This window comes from Oryctolagus cuniculus, chromosome 3 (assembly GCF_051225735.1).
Source record: "Oryctolagus cuniculus isolate XC-2025 breed Fujian yellow rabbit chromosome 3, ASM5122573v1, whole genome shotgun sequence".
NCBI lineage: Eukaryota > Metazoa > Chordata > Mammalia > Lagomorpha > Leporidae > Oryctolagus > Oryctolagus cuniculus.
In genome coordinates this window covers 109157916-109179753 of record NC_142869.1, presented here as the reverse complement: position 1 = coordinate 109179753, position 21838 = coordinate 109157916, and the positions used below count along the sequence as shown (strand labels likewise).

The 21838-nt window shown below is 48.3% G+C and overlaps 1 protein-coding gene across 12 annotated transcripts in view; it reads left to right on the top strand.

Moving 5' to 3' along the window:
- MGAT5 (alpha-1,6-mannosylglycoprotein 6-beta-N-acetylglucosaminyltransferase) overlaps positions 1-21838 on the top strand; it is a 379218-nt gene that overhangs the window by 205881 nt on the left and 151499 nt on the right. For all 12 annotated transcript variants that reach the window (XM_051849614.3, XM_051849612.3, XM_089329303.1 and 9 more), the window contains exons 4-5: positions 15347-15423; positions 16130-16219. In XM_051849614.3, the coding sequence (XP_051705574.1) occupies positions 15347-15423; positions 16130-16219 (167 nt within the window). The remainder of the gene's footprint in view (positions 1-15346; positions 15424-16129; positions 16220-21838) is intronic.

Genomic DNA, 21838 nt, shown 5'->3' with positions numbered 1-21838 from the left:
AGCCTTCTAATCCATTCTCTTTCCATGCCTTCAGGTACTCCTAAATCCTATATGCTGGGTCATTTGGTAGTATCCCATACATCTCCAACACTGTTTTTTAGTTTTCTAATTTCTTCTTCTTTTTGTTTTTTATTTTTTTGGTCTGACTAACATTTCCAGAGATTTGTTTTCTAGCTCAAATATTCTTTGTTCTGCCTCTCTGAGTCTGTTGTTAAGGCTTTCCACCCCATATTTTAATTTGATCTATTGAATTCTTCCTTTCCAATATTTCATTTTGCTTTCTCTTTAAAATCTCTATTTTATGGGGAAAATTTTCATTCGTGTCATGTATGGATTTCTTTAATTCATGGATTTGCTTCTGATTGCTTCTAAGTAATCCTACATTGCATTTCTTGAATTCCATTTCTGGCATTTTTTTCAGTCTCTTCATCTTCACATTCTAGTATGGAAGTGTTGTGTTCCTTTGGGGGTGTCAAGTTATCTTCCTTATTCTTGTTTCTTGAATTGTTGCTTTTATTTTTAGGCATTTGTGAAGACACTTTTTTTTTCCCCTGTGATGACTTTTATCTTTGGACTATGCCTCTGTAGCTTAATGGCATGTTTTCTCTTTCAGTTAAAACCCAGAGGTGTGTGCTGGGTGTTTAATGCTGCAGGGTGAGGGGAATGTCTAAGGTGACACCCAAATTTGGCATGGTAAACCCCCCCCCTTTTTTTTTAATCAGACGGGAGGCTTGTTCTGCTCTGTTGATGCAGTCTCATGCTCACCTCCTCTCTTCCAAGGAGAGCAATGCCCAGGTGCTAGCCCCAGTATGTACAATGTTTTTTCATGTTGCCATAAGAACCACACCAACAATCCATGCAGACCTCAGTGTGAGCACCGATCCTCCAACAATGACTCTCAACAGATAATCAGTGAGCCCTGAGTGTGTGGAGCCATCCACAGTAACTGCTCAGAGACCCAGCCACACCCTGCACCCTCCCATGTAGCCACAGTGTTTTTACGGTCTTTCCCAGCACAGAAGGCTCCCACAGTCACGAGCACCCAGCCCCCGACAATTCTCCAAGCCAGACTCAGGCAGATCCTTTCAGCTAGCTGCTGTGCACATGGACATGAGCTGGTGTAGCTGTGACGTGTGTCCAAAATGGCACTTGCCATCTCTTGGCTAGTTACAGGATACTGGTGCTGGGCGGTTGGGAAGAGAGAAACATGGCCCCCCACGTTGTTTTCCTCTAGGTTGGAAGGTACAGTGTCCCCCACAGGGCTCTAAGCTGGACTCAGACAAGGCTGTTCCTGCAGCTTTATCACTAGTGGCTTGGGCTGCTGCAGTCTGGTCTCACGTCACTCTCCGAAGCTGGTGCTGAGGCCCCCAGCTGCTGGAATCCTGAGTTGTGCCCATCCACATTCTCCACATAGATCCGCAGTGTCCCTGTCATATGCGTGGAATTTCTTCTGCAGTTTTCTCTAAAACTCTTCCCTGAGATTGAATTCTCTCCACTTTTTTAAACTGTCTTCCCCTAGACTAAAGGAGTAAGCACCTTCCCTATTCCGCCATCTTGGAATCTCCTATTTCGGCAATGCATAAAATCAAAACAGCCTAGGGATACAACCAGCCTACTTTTCTTTTTTTTTTTTTCTTTTTTCTTGGTTTCACAACTTTAATAGAATATTCTAACTTCTGTACAAATCGAAAACACCGTATTCAGTTACAAATGTGTTACAGTAAGGCTGAGCACGCTCTACACACCCGGTCCAGCAGACAAGGCGTCCCTGGTTGTCAAACACCCGAGCCCCCTGCCAGCCGCACGGCTGCACCCAGGGCTGTTAGGATGACTGTGGGCGGGGCTGGGCCGGGGTCACTGAGGGGCAGCATGGCCAGTCACAGAGCTGAGAGGAGTGTGGCATGGCCCGGGGGCTGCAGCCCCACCTACCCACCCCTCCAGAGCGCTGCGTGGCCTCTCGGGACAACACAGCCTACTTTTCTATGCAGCTTTGTATTTCCATTATTCTTGACTTGCAAGAAAGGAATACAAACCCATACATGCACAAACCATGTATATGCTTCTCTTTTTCTTCTCTCATCAGAATCTAAACACAAATCATCTCTGGCAGTTAGGTAAGCACGGTCAGAACCATATGAGCTGTGCTTATGTTGGTCCTGTTGTAGAACACCCGAAACCCTGGTTGTGGGAGGACACAGAGGAAGATGTGTGTTTGCCTGTTCCAAGGGCGTGTCGCTGGTCACAGGGACTCAGCTGCATGGTGCTGCTTTACCTCTTCCAGCCCATCGTGTGTGAGAAGAGGGGGAGTCATGGAAGGTTGTGCTCTATCTTGTTGGAGAAGGAGAATAGCTATAAAAACTACTGCAGGCCCCCAAGTTGAGACCAGCATGAAGTTTTGCAAGTATAATCCTGAATTTTTAATGCCTCCCACCTCCTTTTCCTTGTATTTTCTTAAATCAAAATCAACAGCTGAGGCTGTCTCAAAAAATGTTCTTGTATCTTATTTTAAAAAATACGTACAGAAACATTTTTCTGGAAATAGGATAGCAGTACAACTTTTTTGGTTTTGATGTATAAAACTAGAATTCTCCAAAGTTAGTTACTGTTACGACCATTTTTTGTAACTGCATACATTTATAATACCCGTGTGGAATATTTTAGGTTCCTTACATTGTTACTTAAAATACTGAAGAATCTTTCCTTGCAGAAGAAATGATAGCAGAAATTAAGTATTTCATTACAGAAGATAGCATTTACATAAAGATGAATACATGTAGATTTATGCATAAAGAGCTCTGATTATCCAAATCACATTACAATCTTGATTTTATGTCCTAGTCTCAGAGCTATTAAGATATATGCAGGGTATACTGTTGTGCTATTACATTCATTTCAAAAGATGGAAACCTTTTTCTTGCCATAAATCCAGAGCATTGTAGTCATTGACTATACTTCACACCCCACCAGGCATTGTGACATGAAATTAATCAGGGTTGGGCAAGACAAGCACAGAGCACAGACAGCAGAACAAGCGTCCTGCACCAGTAGATTAAATAGCAGAGTGAGAAAGAGGGTGTGCTGCTTCATAGTGGGGAGACCTGTCTCCTTCTCATGACGTCATCGCCAGCAGCTGTCTGGTTCTGCTTGGGAGCTTATTCTGGGGGTGAACAAGGTCACGAATGAGTGCCAGGCACAGGACCTGGCATGGAAAAGTAACTCAAATGATGCAGGGTTTTGCTGGCTCTATTTTTTGGGCAAGAAAACATAGCTTCTCCAAGCTTAAGTAGCCTAGCCAGGCTGTGCAGTTGGTAAGAAGCCGTGGGAGAGGCCCAGCTGAGATCTCTTAGGCAGCAAAGCCCCTGCCTTCCCCCAGAGCATAGTCTTTACCAACATTGTCTGCCGTTCCCGTTCTGAGCTCACATGTGGTCATGGACTTGAAGAGATGGAGACACAGAGGTGCTTCTCCCCTTGGTGTATTTCAGTGTCAGTTCCAGGAGCAGGTGGCTTCATATCGAGTAGACATCTCGGAAGGTGGATTTTATGAAAGGATGGAGTGACTATTTGGAGATGAGAGAAGAGAGATTTTTATAGCTTTGTTACTTTTTAGAGGCCCATGCAATGCCATTTTAGAAATACATTTGAAAATTTGAAGATTTACCAATTACCTTCAAAATAGGCACCACGGAAAGTTATTTTTTCCCTTTTTCTTTTGACTGTTTATTTTCATTTACTTGAAAGGCAGAGTGACAGAGAAATAAATCTTCCATCTGCTGGTTTGCTCCCCAAATGCCCACAACAACCAGAGCTAGGCCAGGCCAGGCCAGTGCCAGGAGCCTGCACATGCACCTGGATCTCCCAAATGGCAGGGACCCGGATACTGATCCACCACCTGCTGCCTCCCGGGATGTATTCACAGGAAGCTGGACTGGAACAGGGCAGCCAGTATGGGAAGTACTTGTCCCAAGTGATGTCTTAACCCATGGCACCAGGATGCCTGTCCCAACAGTGAGTTTATCTGAAGGAAAATGGATGTTTCAGAGTCAATTTCAGAAAGGCCTTGTGGGGGTGGGGGGAAGGACAGAAAGGAAAATATTAGAAGCTGCTATAATCAAGGAGGTTAGCCATTCATAATTATGTTTATAGTTCTTGTGTCAGAAAATGGCCCTGGCTTCCTTATTGTTAAACACAGTTTCTTTGACTACTAGTAACATTGGACAAACACATCCATGCTTGATTGATGGTCCTCTTCCCCTGGGGGCACATGTGCTCTCCTAGTGAAACACCCTCATGGCCAAACACAAAATCAACTCTGCCGGACATCTCTTACTTCTCCTCTTCTTGAGTGTCCCCATGTCATGTCAGTGTCATCTCTTGGTTCCTGACTGTGGCTGCTCCCTGGTCACCTGAGAGAGGGTAGGGTGGGAACACAGAAAAAAAGCAGTGGCTGAACCATTCCCTGTGCCATTTGCATCGTGTTTGGAAGGAAGGAAGGTATGGTTTTTTAAAGCTAAAGTGATGTTCAGATATGCAGGTGGGGTGAAGAATGGTTGGTTGATTGTGTGACCTTGGCCAAGCTACCCAATCGTTCTAAGCCTCAGTGTCTTTTATAGAATGGTGATAATGGTATTTACCTCTTAGGATTCTTGTGTGAATTAACTGAGATAATGTAGATGCTCATGTTGTCCCAGGTGCTGGTGGTACAGTCTGGGTGGTGTTGGTTGACATTGTATTTACTATTGTTCCGTAAGTGCATTTTCTTTCTGCCCTGTCTACTCCTGCTTGCATTTTAGACTTCAGCTTCCATCTCATGTGTATATGGTGATTATTTAAGGTATGAACTAAGGTGGTAGAGCAGAGACACAAAAATGTAGTATATAAATGAGTCTGAGGGTGGCTTCTGTTTCCCATGATAATCCTGTAGCCAGCAGTCCAGGGCAACAGAGCTTCCCTTCTCTGGCCTGCCATTCAGCATCCACACCCATCCCATCTTTCTGAGCCTGAGCCGTTGCATGCCTATATAGGCCTAAAGTGTCGGAGTTGAGGGGTGGGGGATGGGTGTTAGAACCATTGACTCAGCCAGGCAGATTGTTAAGACATGAAGAGATGACCAGGAATTTCTTCTCATATCTCCTTGGCCTCGATTTTATTCACTCAATCATAGTGAGTTGCAGGAGGCCCCAGCTGAGTAGCTCAGCTGAAACCTTTATTATGGGATGAAGGGAGAGATCTGGGAGACTAGAAAATGGCCTGCTAAGTGCCCGAAGCCTTTTTTTGCCCCTCCTTCTCCCCCCTACCCCTTCACTCCCCTCCTCGCCCTGGCCCCCAGGCCCCTGCAGCCTGTCTCTCTTCCCCCTTCAGTGTTCCCTTTGTTCACAGTACTCCCTGGTAGGTGGCCTTGGGCTCCTCACTGTCTTTTCTGGAGAGCAAATTCTGAGTATCCAAGGTTCCCTCAAGGTAGAGATTGTTTTGTGTTCCTCCGCTGGTGTCTCAAGAAGTCACTAAACTGATGGCAGATGGTCATTTTTAGGTACAGTATTTGTTGAATGAATTGGTGGCAGAGTTTTGGAACAGCTCTATGGAGATATATTTCATGTATCATACAGTTCACCCATTGGGAGTGTCTGATCCCAAGGTTTTCAGTATATTCAGAGTTCTGCCACCGTCACCACAATCGAGTTTAGAATGTTTTCATCTCCTTGGAAAAAGCGCTGGGAACCTTTGAGCTATCCCTTGTCACTTGCCTCCACCTTTAGCTCTGCCAGCCCTCAGCAGCCGCTATTCTGTCTGTCTTTGTTGATGTGCCTATCTGAACACTTCTGTCAGTGGAATCCTGCAATGTGGCCTTGGTGATTTCCTGCATCCATGTGTTGTGAGTTGAATTAGGCCAAAATTAATATTTTGGGTTCTTACCTTTTACCTAGAGAAGAATTCTAAGTGCAGGCCCAAACAAGACAGGCAGCATGTGTAAGGTTTAGATTTTATTTAGAGAGTGAGATGAATACACAAGGACATAAGGGCTTTTATTAAGAGACAGTGGGCCAAGAAGGAAAAGCAGGGATCTCCATACCAGTCGAGGACAGACAGGAGTGGGCCAGAGAACGCAAGCAGGTGAGCCAGATGCAGGCAAGAGGCTGCAAGTAAGAGGGCTAGCAAAAGAGGGTCAGGCCCAGCGAGCTCCAGGCCTCTTCACTTCCAAAAGGGGAGTGGTTGTATAGTCTGATTGACAGGTGGGTGGATACAGGTGAGATTATATGGGGGCAAGGGGAGGGTGTGGCCTCCAGCTCATGAACCTAGTCTCTCTCCCTGACCAGTCCCATATCACATGGAGCAGGGTGCTTTCAAAGTTCATCCATGCTGTAGCATGTGTTAGCGTACCATTTTTTTTTTTTATGGCTGAATGGTAAAATATTCCACTTTGTGAATCAGATGTTCATTGATGGATACATACTTGAATTGTTTCCAGCTTTGAGATGGTATGAAGGCGGCTGTGAACGTCCATGTGCAGGCCTTTGTGTAGATGTGTGTTTTCTTTTTTCCATCGTATAAACCAAGGGGTAGAATCATTGGGTCAGATGACAGTTCTGTGTTTAGCTTTGTAAGAACTGCTGAGACTCTTTCCCAAAGCAACTGCACCACGCCTCCTTCCAGTGTCGTTTAAGGCATCTGTTGTTGTCTCCACATCCTTGCCAACCTTTGAGATTGTCTGAGTTTTTGACTGTAGCCATTTCATATGAGGTGAGGCCAACCTCATCGTGCGTGTCAGCCATGATAAGCTCTCTTATTTTTCATGTCATTGGCAGTTGTTTAACCCCAGCGGTTCTCTGCATACTGTGAGCGTGTGCTTCCAGGAGTGCGATCAGCAACCTTCTCTCCACGTGTGCATTCCTGGTAGCAGTGGCTGGCACTTGGCAGAGTGGAGAGCTGATAATGTGGGTGGAGAGTGTGTGTGTGATATTTTTGTATACGCTGCGCATCATGCTGAGAATCTCTGCCCGAGGGCATCCATTTAATACTACTATGCCAACAAAAGGGGAACAAATATAAATGCTGACTTAGAAGCTTAATTAGGCAGATAACTCTGCAAACAGAAAATTGACAGTGTGTGATGAAGAGAGATATAAATAATCGGGGGTGTTTGGGCTAAATTGAAATTGTACAGCACTGTTGATTCTTGGCAGTGTGTTTGCAGAGGCATCACAACTTTCTCCATCTTATGTGTTGGTTCCATTCTGGGAAACGTGTGCATAATCAGAAGCTATATTTGAACACGATTTTGTTACTGACATCCATTATATCCATAGTATTTGTACCTGAGCAGTCTTGTAGCTCCAGCTTTCTATTTAGCAAGTTTATGAGGCCTAGGATCTGTTTTTTTTTTTTTTTTTTTCCCAGAGGGAAATAAGAACCTAGCTGTCATTTTGTTCCTTAGCGTTCACTCCTAAAATTTCCTACCCAGAGCATGAGTTGAGTTGTGCTGTGCAGTCCCTTGAAACCGTCAAAATTGTCTCGACCCAGGAGGCAAAGGCCTACATGGAACACATGGCGTGCCTCGCACATGGCAGGTGTCTTATCAGTGAATGAGAAGACACTTCATCTCCACAGGCTGCAGGCTGAAGGAAGCAAAGGAGAGGGTGGCTAACACACTTGTACAACTCCCTTGCAGCTCTAAAATCCTTTGACACAATGATGCTTGCATTTACAGCTTAGTAGGTTAAAACATGAAACAAAAACAACAAAATGTAAGCCTCTCCAGAGTGCCCAGTACAGGTTGTGCATCCTACTCTGAAAATTCCAAACATTTCCTCTCAGAGCATTTCAGATTTTGGATTTTTGGAGAAGGAATGTTTAGCCAGGAGAGTCCATGGACAGTATTCTAAATTCTTAAAAACTCTAAAATCTGAGACAGTTCTGGTGCCAAGCATTTCAGGTAAAGAAGACGGAACTTGTAAGCATTTCTAGGGGCCCATGATGAGTAAGACTTGCCCATTACTCAGGCCTCAGCTCCCCAGTGCCTTTGATGGAGACCCTGGGCCTGGATTTTATGTACTTGACTCAGTTAAAGAAATTAAATCACTTTTTTCTTAGTGCAAATGCTAAGCAGCCTCAAATGAATATTTGCCAAGCTGAGAATGACTGGTGAGGTCATTTTTAACAGGAGCCTGTCTTTAGCTGTGGTTGATTTCTGTGCAATTTGCTGCTGTTAGCTCCTGAAGCTATCAGCACAGGCCGGCTGATGGAGATGCTGGCAAGAGCTGGGTCTCCAGGCTGAGTGCGGGGATGGAGTTGGTTTCCTGCTGTTGCTGAGCGGTTGGGGGAGTGGTGCCCTCGTGTGGGTGCACTTTGCAGAGGCCAGCTGACATGCGTGGCTGCATGTTCACATCGGGTGTGCTGGGAGAAAGGCCACTTTGTCAGGTATCACTGGGAGATGGGAGCCCCAAGAAGGTGGTTGTCTTAGCTGTCACCACTTAGCAGCTGGGTGAGGAAGTTGCACACAGTTTCCTAACACTTCCAGGGGTGGACAGATGGTTATGTTTTTTGAAGTCTGTGAGAGTTATGGTAAATACACCTTTCTTACTATTTCTCTCCATGTTTTGCAATCTCACTTTAAAATCATGATGGTGAGAGAATCGACACCCTGAACTTGACAGATGCCTGTTCAGTTCTGGGGGAAAGAGTCAAGGGTACTATGTTCTACAAGTTCTTAGCAAGAAGTGCTGCTTCCAAGGCTTGGCATCTTTGCTGTGAGCCACAGAGCTGCAGGACTTCATACTGGAGCCAGAATTCACTCTAAGATGTCCCCCTCCTGCGTTTGGCTCACTCCCCAACCCCAACACCTGTCTCCCCTTCCCCAATCACTCCCTGCCTCACTTAATCCTCCTCCCCCAGCAGCAAGGAGGCTGGGTCCCTAGACATGTGGTACCACATAAGCATTGGTAGAATCAACGTGAAGGCCCCCACCTGATTTGCAGTCTCATTTTTATTTGTTTAGTCTTTTTTTGTAGACTCTCTTTGTAACTATATTTGCAGTTGGTACTGTAGTGAGGAGTACAGTGGTGAGGAGTAGTTATTAACTCGAGGTGTGTGGGATAGGGGTGCTCTATGACTGTGTAGTTGAGAATTAATGGTACTTATACAACAGGGCCAAGCATTCGGCCCAGGAGTTAAGACGATGCTTGAGATGCCTGCATCCCTAGATTCTGAATTTGAGGGCTGGCTCTGCTCCTGATTCGAGCTTCTTGCTAATGTGCATCTTGAGAGGTAGAAGGTGATGTGTCCAGGGGTTGAGTCCTTGCTGTGCCTGTGGGAGACCCAGGTGGAGTTCTTGGCTGCTGACTTTGGCCACACCCTGCCCTGGCCCTTGCTGGTCTTTGGGGAGTGAGCCAGCATGTGGGAGAGCACTCACAGTCTCTGGCTTTGCTCTGTGCCTCTCCAATGGATACATAATTGAGTGAATGAATAAATAAGTATCTTTATGTATGCATGTGTATCGAGCTGGGGTGTTTGAAAGTAGTTTGTCTGGTACCCAGTGACCTTGGATTGCATTTGTAAAAGTATCAGGCAGTTAACATGCTAATTCATTAAAGATCTCCCAAATGGCTAGCCTCTTTGTCAACGCCCCCATTGCAGCAGGGGATGGGCCCTGTCCCCTCTGAGCATTAGAAAGGACTCTTGTCTCACTGCTGCCGCTATGCCATGCTCCCTGGTTTCTGGCCCAGGCTTTATCCTGGCTCTCTGTGACACTTTGCTCTTGTCTGTGGGACTTGCACCTGGCATTCGTTCGGTGGGTCTGTGCACTTACTCTGTCCATTGTTTGAGGGAAGCGCTGCTGTGCCTGGGCCATGCCCTGAGGGTGCCTGGGGATGGCTGTGGGAGAGTCTTACAGGGCACTGTTCACTTGAGCCCTTGGGGGGACCCAGTGTTGTGTTGGGGCCCCAGGGTGGGCAGCAGGCTCTCAGCAACCAGGGGTTGGTGCTGAGAATTTTAAAGGTTCTGTTTATCAAATGCTATCAGACAAGGTCACGCTCTTCCTTTAGCAAGATGGGATGGTTGAGTGTGATAGTATCCAAGAGCGGCACGTGTCGTATGGAAGCAGGCTCTGTCCCTCCTTCAGCCTCGGCTTCCTGTGCTCTGTCCCCCTGCTTCTGTTTGGTCAGAGATGTCTTTACCACTGACTCCTGCCCTGACCATCCCCCCATCTCTCTATCTTCCCTCCCTCCCTCCCTTTCTTCCTCCCTTCCTCGCCTGCCTTGGCTTCCACAGTGCCTGTCCCACCCAGTTATAGGCACAGCTGTAACAGGGGGCCTCTGACTCAGTGCCCCACTCTGTGTGCCTGATGCTTTTACACATCCGGTGCAAGGCTCCTCATTGTCTTCCCTAGCTGTTCTTCTTTAGTCTTGCACATTTTGGATGGAGCAAGCAATGTGTGTTCTCTTAGATAAACCCAGTATCCTTGCACCAGCACCGCAGGGCACAGGTACAAGTGACTGATAAGGCAACAGCACCTCCATGGCTGCGTAACCTGCCTTTTGTGTTCATACCAGGTTGACAGTTCTGCAGAATCTGTGCAAAGATGCAGTTTTGGGTAAAAGACATTGATTGCCATTTGGGCTGGGAGGGATAAAACTGGACCGTAAACTGGATTTCTGTTAATTAACTGGGATCAGAAGTTCTTCCACAGGCAGGGAAAGCCTTCTGTGAACACACACTAATAAAAGATGTTTGAGTTTTTGTCGTCATGGCAGAAACACACTTGAGGGCAGTCCTCCAAGAAGGAAACAAAGCCCTCGGGCTGCACGGAGGGTCTCACCCAGGCTGTCAGGGGAACAGCCCAGTGGCCTTCTGGGAAGGCCGTCAGTTCTGGTTCCTCCAAGTCAGAGATGTCTCTCCCACCAGAACCTGCACTGCCATTGAACCAAAGCCTCAGGAAGTCCATTGTCCAGATCCATCACTGGGTAACTCAGTAATGCAGAGAAAATGATCTGTAGGCGAATGCAGTCACGAAGGAGGCCCTGCTGGATTCCCCGAGAAGCTAAGGAGAAAGAACAAAAACCCAGGCCTAGCAGGTGCCTCTGCCTAACCTAGTTCTTCCCGAGTCTGGGAGTCAGGCCCATGAGGGCAGGCAGGAACGTGTTTGTCATTGTTCAGCCAAACTGCATTCGCTGCATTAATGGTGATCCAGCAAGAAGGCACAGCCCTCCCTTTGGGTGCCTCATGCCCTGAACGCAGAGTTGGACATGTAGCAAGGAAACAGTGGAGGTGCTCACTGTGGTGGCAAAGATGTGAGCAGGAGCCCGGAAACCCAGAGGGACGCGCCACGAAATCCTAACTGGGTCCTGAGGAAAGGAAGGGCTGGGGAGGGAGGTGGCACTTGGTCTGAGTCTTCCGGGAAGGGGAAGGATGGGGCTTTAACTGGGCAGGGAGAGGTGGAGGCAGAGGGGGTGAAGAAGGCATCCAGGCAGAATAGAATGCCTGCAGGGCTCCTTGAAAACAGCTCAGCACCTCCTCCCAGAAATGGGAGGCCTCATTTGGGGGCGCCTCTGAGCAAACACAGTGGGGGATCTGTGCCTGCTTGTAGTCGTCTTTTTTTCCAAATCCATATTTGTTTGTTTGACAGGTAGTGAGACAGAGAGACTGATCCACTGGGTCACTCCCCAGATGCCTGTAGCAGCTGGGGCTGGGGCAGGCTGAAGCCAGGATAGCTGATGCCATCCCATGCCCATACCTGGGCAGCAGGGACACAAAGACTTGAGCCACTCCCTGAGTCCTCTTCAGTCCTACCCCCAGCCACCTCATCACCAACGCAGTAGCCTCTGGCTTCTATAACTTCCATCCCGAACAGTCCAGAAGTGAAATAGTAACTATAGAAGGGAAGAAGGGAGCTTCCCCCTCAAAGAGTTTCCTAGGCTGATTATCCCAAACCTGGGCTTGGGCAGACTCTGCTCGCTTTCCCAGGGCCTCTGCTGCTGCTTTCTCGCTCTGTTCTTGTTGCCCAGCAAAGTCAGAATTACCAACAGTGATGGGAGTAAGAGTCCAGGGCGAGCCCTCTGACCTTGCTGAGGTGCTGTGTCCGTCTTCTGGAGCTGGCCTCCACTTGCAAGTGGGATAAGGGGAACCCTCCGTTTATCCAGAGGTGCCTGTGCGTTTGAAATACCATGCTCCTGCAGACAGGGAATGGAAGTTGTGTGGAATTACACAGCAAATGACAACTTCTCAACACCTGCTGTGGTCTCTGGTTGTCAGCCCTGGAGTGCTGGCCCAGACTCTTCACAAATGGTAACTTGGTTAATAAGAATGGGAGGAAATGAAGGTGCAGTCTTTCTCACCCTACGGGTCCTGAAACAGAGACTTTGATAAGCTAAGTGACTCCCATTTTAACTACAAAAATAACACTGCCACTGATCCCAGAAAAGGTGGGTGTTGATTTTTATAATCTAGTTATCCTTAAGAAGTAGAAGGCTAGGGTCAGTGTTGTGGCATAGCAGGTGCAATGCCGGCTTTCCATATGGGAGCCAGTTCAAGACCTGGCTGCTCCACTTCTGATCCAGTTCCCTTCTAATTAGAGTGCCTGGGAAAGCAGCAGAAGATGGCTCAAGTACTTGTGCCCTTGCACCCATGTGGGAGACCTGGAAGGAGCTCCTGGCTTTGGCCTGGCCGTTGCAGCCATTTGGCAAGTGAACCAGCAGATGGAAGACTTTGCTTTCTGTCTCTCTCTCTCTCTCTCTGTAACTCTTCCTTTCAAATCTCTCTCTCTCTCTCAAATCTGTCTCTCTGTCTCCATATATGTGTATATATAAAGATGGCACAAGTCCTTGGGCTCCTGCACCCACATGGGAGACCCAGAAGATGATCCTCAATTCAGCCTGGCCCAGTCCTGGCTGTTGCAGCCATCTGGGGAGTGAACCAGTGGTTAAAAGATCTCTCTCTCTCTCTCTTCCTCCCTCTCTCTTCCTCCCCCTCCTCCTCCTTTCTATGTAACTGTTCCTCTCAAATAAATAAAAAGTAAATTTCAAAAAAAAGGTTCATTAAAAATATTGAATCAAGAAGTCAAGAATTTGCTACAGTTTAACAAGAAAACTGGTTTTCAAGGGACAGATAAAACTGAAATCCGCCTTAGCATTAGTTTTAGCCACAACAAACTATAAGGTATCATCTAAATACTTCGGCCAAATAACATTGCAGTCTGAGAACTAGTTTCTGATTGGTCTGCAGAGAACTGTTCACAGTAAATGATGGTGACATTTTCCAAGTATTTCTCGAAAATTGAAAAGATCTAAAAACAGAAGCACATAAGTTTAGGACCATTCTGTTTTCCTACAAAAATGATAATTTTATAGAAAAATAGGATCCTAACCATCCCCTCATTAAAACCTCTGTTTACTCATGTGCATCCTTGAGATACACACTCAGGTCCTTACTGTGACTGCCCTGGCTTCCCTGTTGGCTCTGGTCTCTCAGTAGCTCACTCTTCTGCGTGCCAGTCGGAGGACCCCTGTGTCTCACTCTCTCCTACTTCATCTTCCTGGCTCTGCTTGAGTGTCTGGATCCAGGAGGCTTTCTTTGACCTTTGAGACTGGACTGAGTGTCCTTCCCTTGCTCAGTCTTGATGTCATAATGCGCTACACTGTCATTCTTGTTTACCTGTGGTCCCGTCAGACCTCATGGCTTTTAAAAGCATTCAGAGACGGGCAACAGGCATTGTGATGCAGTGGGTTAAACCACAGCTGGGAATACCCATTCCCCATGCAGGAGCACCTGCTCCAATCCAGCTTCCTGCTAATGTGCCCGAGAGGCAGCAGATGGTGACCCGAGTGCTGGGATCTCTGCCACCCACTTGGGAGACCCAGAGCAAGTTCCTGGCTCCTGGCTTCAGTCTGACCTAGTCCCAGCTGGTGGGGAGTGAACCAGAGGACAGAAGTCTATCCCTCTCCCTGCCATCTCCCTCACCTCTGCCTTTCAAATAGGTAAAGAAACCTATTTTTAAAAATGTATGTGTTTGGGGCTGGTGCTGTGGCAAAGCAGGTAAAGCCGCCACCTGCAGTGCCTGCTTCCCATACGGGCACTGGTTCGAGTCCCAGCTGCTCCTTAGCTCTCTGCTATGGCCTGGGAAAGCATTAGAAGATGGTCCAAGTCCTTGGGCCCTTGTACCCACGTGGGAGACCCAGAGGAAGCTCCTGGCTTCAGATCGGCACAGCTCCAGCTGTTGCAGCCAACTGGGGAGTGAACCATCGGATGGAAGACCTCTCTCTCTCTCTCTCTCTCTCTCTCTAAATCTGACTTTCAAATAAATAAATCTTTAAAAAAATGTATTCGCTTTAATTTTGACTCTAGTTAGGAGGAGTAGAAACCCACTCAAGCTAGCCAATATAAAGGGAGTTTATTGAGGGGAATGTTGAAAGCAATACAGACTTTGGTGGACATGCGAGAACCCTGTTTGCGAGAAAACTGTACCTAATGGGACCAGAGTGGCAGTAGTGTAGGATGGTGGGGATGTGTCTTCTGGCTCCCTGCTCCTCTGCGCCCAGCACTGGGTGCCCCTCTTTCTCCTGCTGGCTCCTGAGCTGCTGCACCTGACTTCATGTAGTCAGCTCAAGACCTCGGCTTGCCTGCACCACCTCCAGTGGCCCAACCGGCCCTGGTAGAGCATCCTGACCTGGTGGCTTTGTCTCCTTCTCACTGCTTGGTTGGTTTGTCCATCTTCCATTTATAAATTTCCAAAAGGGGTGCTTTGCTGTCTGGCACGAGGACCTTGCTTGGACTAGCAATGATTGCAAGCTCAAGGACCACCCCCTGAGTTCCACCCCGCCCCCAGCACCGGTGCTGATTCTGGATACCCACTTCCTTCCCATGTGCCTCTCTGTCAGTGTTCCTAGTGACCCGACGTGGCCAGGCCTCAACATGGGTGCCCACCAACAGGGTGCCCACCCCCACCTTCCTCCTACCTGTTTTCTTCAGTGGGACTGTTCAAGAGCAGGACACAGTGTGGCTCCCAATTCCTGTAGTGAGCAGAGCAAGCCGTGGGGAGGGCAGCCAACACCTCCCAGCTCTGGATAGCCCATCGTAATGCCAATAAAACCTCCCTGTTTGCCTCAAAAAAAAAAAAAAATAAATAATATGGCAAGTCAGACTATACACATGATGGGTCTCTGGCCACCTTGTAGGGGGCTGTGCTTGGGTCTGGTCCTCACTACAGATCGGCCTATCTTGCGTGGAGCTGGAGGGTTCCCTGGGTCAGAACACGGCTGCCTATTGATGTAGACCACTGTGTTTTGTTTTCTGCTTCTCCGTGTGCAGAGATGTTAAACTTGCGTTGTATGCACTTCATGGTATCCTTTGCTTGCTTTCACAGATATCATTAATGGAGCTCAAGAAAAATGTGTATTGCCTCCTATGGATGGCTACCCCCACTGCGAAGGGAAGATCAAGGTGAGAACAGAGCAGTGCTTCTTCCCTGCACCGTGGTGTTTTCTCCCTCCTGGTGGATACACATGGGCACGTGAACCTGTGAGGCATGCCACTTCAGGCCTGCCTCATTGCCACCCGTGTTGGGCTCTGACCATCACGACCCTTTGCTGCTGATTCCAGCTCCATAGAGTTCATCAGACTGAAAATGCCTGGGCCAGTCAGCCTCCTGCTTTGTCTGAAGCTGCCTTCCCGTGTCCCATCCCAGCCCCAGCCCCAGCCCCAGCCCCAGTATACCTGATGAGACCAACCCCAGCCCCATTTACATCGTCTGCATGGGGACACCTGTAAATGCTCGCATGTGCATTGCACCCAAGTCCTTGTCCACGCTGTCTGGGTTCTAGGCTGTGTGCTGCTGGGACGGCAGTTCTCAGGGGGCCTTTGGAGGCAAGGACCCACCATGCACTTGATCTTGGTAAAAGTCCCATAGGCATTGCCTCTCCTGGCCTCTCTACCTACCCTAAGCACCTCTGCTGAGGCCCGGCATCTGCTTGTTGCTTATCACGACCGCAGTTGAGCATTTGGTCATCTCGTCCGTGACCCGGTGACTCTGCGACTCTGTCTTTAGGCCCCAGCTTGAGCCATCCCCTCTGATCCTCTCCATCAGAATGTTATGCAGGTGCACGGGGATTAGGCTGCTCAGAGATGCTCTTGTCTGCTCTTGTTTCAGTGGATGAAAGATATGTGGCGTTCAGATCCCTGCTACGCAGACTACGGAGTGGATGGATCCACCTGCTCTTTCTTTATTTACCTCAGTGAGGTGAGTGGCTTCCTGCGGCTGCTGCAGGCAGACCTGGGGTTGAGTCTGCTCTGCAGGTGAGACTGGACTTCGAGAAGTTTCCATCTATGTGTTGCTCCTCTATGGAGGACTTGTGGAGGTGTGTCTTCATTCTCTGCTTCCTGGAGGGAAAAAAAGGCTGAGCTATTTACTGTGTTTTCCTAATTGTTTTGGTTATGATAATGTGCATAACCTGAAATTGATCTCTAACTCATTTTTTGTGAAGATTTATTTATTGGAAAGAGTTACAGAGAGCAGCAGAGAGATGGACCAATTTTCCATCTGCTGGTTCACTCCCCAGATGGTCACAACAGCCAGTGCTGGGCCAAGGCCACGCCAAAGCCAGGAGCTTCATCTGGGTCTCCCATGTGGGTGGTGGGGTGTCAAAGCACTTGATCCATCCTCCTCTGCTTTTCTCAGGCCACAACAGGCAGCTAGATTGGAAATGGAGCTGCTGAGAGCTGGTGTCACAGGCCGTACCTTAACTTGCTCCACCATGCTGGTACCCTCTAAACCATTTTTGAAGTGCTCAGTGTAGCAGTATTAAGAGTATTCACATGCTGGTGCAACCCTCACTACCATTCATCTCCAGAACCCCTTTCATCCTGCAAAACCAAAACTCGGCACCCATTCTGTCATTAACTCCTCTTTCGTAACTCCTGGCTCCCCCCAGCCCCTGGACGCCACCTCCTACCTTCCGTCTCTGTGACTTCGATTACTTCTGGGCCCATCATCCTCGTTGGATCATAAGTATCTGACCTCTTGTGCCTGGGTCTTTTCACTTAGCACAGTGTCCTCAGGGTTTATTGTAGCCTGTGTCAGAATTTCCTTCCTTTTCAGGCCTACTAATATCCAACTGTGGGTAGAAGTAGCATTCTGCTTAACCATTCTTCTTGTACCCTTGGGTTGCCTCTGCCTTTGGCTGTTGTCAGTCCTGGTGCTATGAGCAGGAGTGTGCCAATCTCTGTTGTGCCGGCTGCTTCCACTTCTCTTTGTGTCCCTAGGAGTGGAATTCCTGGATCCTATGGTAATTCTGTTTTTAAGTAGTTGAGGAATCCCATTCTGTTTTTCATAGCAGTCATGACATTTTACATTCCCACCAACAATAAGTATAAGCTCCAGTTTCTCCACCTCCTCACCAATACTTGATATTTTCTGTTTTCCATAATAGCCTTCCTAGTGGGAATGGGGTGCTGGCTCAGTGTGGTTTCAGTTTACATTTCCCTGCTAATTCATGATTCTGAGAAATTTTCCATGTGTCTGTTGGCTAAGTTAATTACTTTGACCTCTTTTAAATTTGCTTTTATCTGGGCTTTATTTTCACAAGTACCCTTGAATTTAGTTTTTTTAAAAAAGATTTGTTTATTTTGAAAGAGTTCCAGGGGCAGGGGAGGAGACAGGAGAAAGAGGGAGAGAGAGAGAGCTGCCATCCACTGGTTCACTCCCTAGACGACCACAATGGCCAGCCCTGGGCCAGGCTGAAGCCAGGAACTTCATCTGGGTCTCCCACATAAGTGTCCAAACACTTGGGCCATTTCTGGCTGGTTTCCCAGGCCATAGCAGTGAGCTGAATCTGAAGAGGGACAGCAGCTGAGACAGGAACCAGTGCCCATATGGGATGCCAGTGCTGCAGGTGGAGGCTTAGCCTACTATGCCGGAGCACCAGAGAAACAGGTGCTGGCTGCCTTCAGAGGGTGTGTCTCCATGGGCACTCTGCGGCCATTTCTTTTGTATTTGTCCCCTATTGCCTGTCTGTCTGTCTCTCTCCCTCTCTCCTTCTTGCTGCTGCCCTTTGGCCCCAAGAGTAGCTCTCCGGTGATGCCATGCAGAAAGGAGGATGCCTCCATGTTTAAGGCTAAATGAAATGCTTTTGTCCCACAGGTTTCCTTGTGCCATTCAGCCACATCTTCTTTTCTGACAGCAACAGGTTCCTTTGGGGACAGAGACTAACCCAGCATTGCCACAGGGCATGTGGCCTGCAGTCCCTGGGGTCTGTCCCTCTCTCTACCACTCTCTTGCTCCTCTCCTTGGAATGTCTAAGTGGTGGACTCCTTGTGTGTGACAAGGTTTTTCCATGAGCCTGCCATGGCTGCCTTGCAAAACCCAGCCCTGATGGGAGTTAAAATGCCTCCTGGAAATGAAGGGCACGGGCACCACACCAGGAGTGGGGCACAAGATGCTGCTCATTAGGAGGCTGCCAGCAAACTGATTTCGCATCAGAGTATCTTTGTAGTTCTAGAGCAGGTGACCTGTGGCCTGCCTTCTCATCTTCTCCCGGGGAGTAAGGGCTGGGGCCACGGGGAGCCTACACCACAAAGGCAGGTCCATTTCCAGTACCTCACCTGCCCTGAGGACATGGCTTCTCATTGCCTTTAATTTCCTGACCCTATCTTCCTCTGCCCATTTGATAGAATTTAGCCAGGGTCCTATTGTGCCCCATGATTGACAAGCTGGGCTCATTTGACGCCTTCCTAAGGGTCTGCGTTTTGGGGTAGGGTGGACTGCACTGCCAAGACAACAGCAGAGGATTCGACTTGCCCACTCCTGCTACTTCTCTGTGCCCCCACCCCCCAGGGCCAGAACTGGGAAGCCATGGGCATGTGGTCCAGACTCCAAGAAAAAGGGACAGAAATCTTGGGACAGAGGTAGCTTTAGGGGAGAACAGGAGGGCCTGGGGCAGGGGAATTGAGGGGAGTGTGGGGGCGGGGCCACTTGCTCTGGTGGTCAGGGGCCGAGGTTTGCTTTCAGAAGCCCTGACTGTTCTGAAGCGTGGGATGCTGCTTTGCTGGCCCGTTTCACTCTCTGCTTATGTCCATGATCGTGTTTTTCTTCTTGTTCAGCTGAGTGCTTTTTGAACATGTGTTCACTGATTGTCAATATTTGTCCTGCCTGGTTTTCTTAGCACCATGCTATGCGTTCATTATCTTACAGGAGACAATGGATGTGGGATAGGGCATATTAATTTTACTCCAGGTCCACATTCTAAGTGCATTTACATAGGTATACAAATGGGACAAGATCTGTTTAACAGTGGGAGAGAAAAATAGACATTCATGTGTCAGCGGGGGCTGCCCCCACTCAGAAATACCTGTGGTTGAGGAGGCCAGAGGATTGTCCAAAAGTGGGGAGAGGGGAAGAGAGCACCTGCTTGTACCACCGGCCATGGTCCATGGTGTTGGCATCTTTTATGAGGTCAAGAGTGGTGCCTCTACTAGTGCGAAGCCACCTGGAAATGTTACAGTACCCCCATAAATTCCACCTGGCGCTTAATAGCCATACTTCCATGGCATCCTTCTGTAGGTCCCAGATTAAGCAGGTGCATCTTGGGAAAGAGGGCATTTTGATTGACAAGTGAGGGGATAGCATTACATTTGTGACCTGCAGGGACGCCAGCTCTCACAGGCTATCTAGCTGTCTGCCTGTTCACCACTCATCATTGTCAAAATAGGAGAGGAAGCAGGAATGCAGATAATTGGACCAGGAAGAGGTGGAGTCCCTTCCCCTTAGGATAGAAATAGGAACCTCTTTCTCGAAGTTTTAATCTGAAAATACTCTTGAACTTGACCTTGTAAAAATAATCTCTTTTATTGTAGCATCGTTATAGATACCCTCTATTGGCCTATTTTTCTTTTGTTACTGTGATGAAATATCTGAGACAGGCTAACTTTTTAAAGCAAAGAGATGCATTCAGTTCACACTTGTAGGTGCTGAAAGGCCATTTCATGGCTGATGGCAGTGGCAGGAGTATTTATGGGAGGAAGGGATGGCATCTCAGAACAGGGAACCAGAGGAGCTGGGGTCCCACAATTCCTTCTGAGAGCAGAGCCCCCAGTGATCTACACCTCCCAGTGTTGCCATACGGAGGATGAAGCTCGCAACACAGGAACAGGAGGTGAGACAACCTGCAGCCATGCCCGGGAGAGCTAGCGGGGAACCTCATCAGCACGCTCATGGCTGCAGGGAGACAGCCTCACGCCTGCCGTGGCCTTCCCTCCTGCTGCTTTCCAAGCTCTGCGATTTGCCAAAGGTCCCTTAACCTCGTGACTTCTGCCTTCATAAAGGAATACTTTAAATGCTGCTTGTTTGTAAAGGCCCCCGCCATGAGGATGTTGTGAAGATGCTTGAGTTTCTATGGTAACAGACTCAGAGTAGAGCCAGGCAGGGAGAAGGCACTCAATACACCTAACTGACACGTTTACCCGGTTTAGTGTTGGCCTCACCTGGGGAGCCCTGGGGGCTGCTGCCTAGCTTCACACATTACCCGTGGAACCTTGGTGTAGACGGAGATTCCATTCCTGGTTCTCCTTCCTGCATTACCTAGTTTAATTTTATGTCCCTTGACATTGGTCATGTACAAAATCAACTGCTTGCCTTGGCTCTTCCTTTCTTAAATGACAAAAACTGTATGCAGTTGCCACATGCAGTATGGTGTATGTGTTGTGAAGTGGCTAAGGCAGCTCAGGCATGCATGCATTGCTCGATGTGCCGCTTCACTTGGCGGTGAGCTGCCTGCACCTGGCCCGAAGCCTCCAGGTGCAATGTTGTGGTTGCATTCCTACTGGCCCTTCTGCAAGGAGAGAAGGCTCCCAAAGCCCATTAGTTCTGTTCTAGTATTTTTTAAATCTTGGGCAGTATCTGTGGCTTTCTGGAGCTGCTTGTTAGCCTGGTTGCCTGTTTCTTTTGTCTTCTGCTCTCTTGAAACATTCCCTGTTTTGTCTCTTCTCTGAGCCCTAAAATGTGTGTGTTTCCTGTATTAGAGGCCAAGTGCCTCTTGCAGTTGGGAAAATGATTGGGAGGGGCGTGTTCATCTGCTTTGTCAACTTGAACCACACCTGTGCCAGTGACTCCATTCCACTCGTAGTCCTTACCCAGAGAACTGGTTTTTGTTTGCATTTTGAACATCAGCACTGCAACAGAAATATTAAAAGACATGAAAATGCCTCTCAGAGTGGGTCCCTGGGTGAATTAAAGCATCCACATTCTGAGCCATTGCTTTTTTTTTTTTTTTTTTTTTTTGACAGGCAGAGTGGACAGTGAGAGAGGGAGACAGAGAGAAAGGTCTTCCTTTTTGCAGTTGGTACACCCTCCAATGGCCGCCGCAGCCGGCGCACCACACTGCCGATGGCAGGAGCCAGGTACTTATCCTGGTCTCCCATGGGGTGCAGGGTCCAAGCACTTGGGCCATCCTCCACTGCACTCCCGGGCCACAGCAGAGAGCTGGCCTGGAAGAGGGGCAACCGGGACAGAATCCGGCGCCCCAACCGGGACTAGAACCCAGTGTGCCGTCGCCACAAGGCGGAGGATTAGCCTAGTGAGCCACGGCGCCAGCTGCTTTCATTTTTTTAAAAATATTTATTTTGTTTATTTGAAAGAGTTACAGAGAGAGTTAGAGGCAGAGAGCGAGGTTTTCCATCCACTGGTTCACTCCCCAGATGACCGCAACAGCTAGAACTGCACCAATCAGAAGCCAGGAGCCAGGAGCTTCTTCCAGGTCTCCCACGTGGGTGCAAGGGTCCAAGGACTTGGGCCATCTTCTACTGCTTTCCCAGGCCATAGCAGAGAGCTGGATGGGAAGAGGAACAGCTGGGACTAGAACCACAG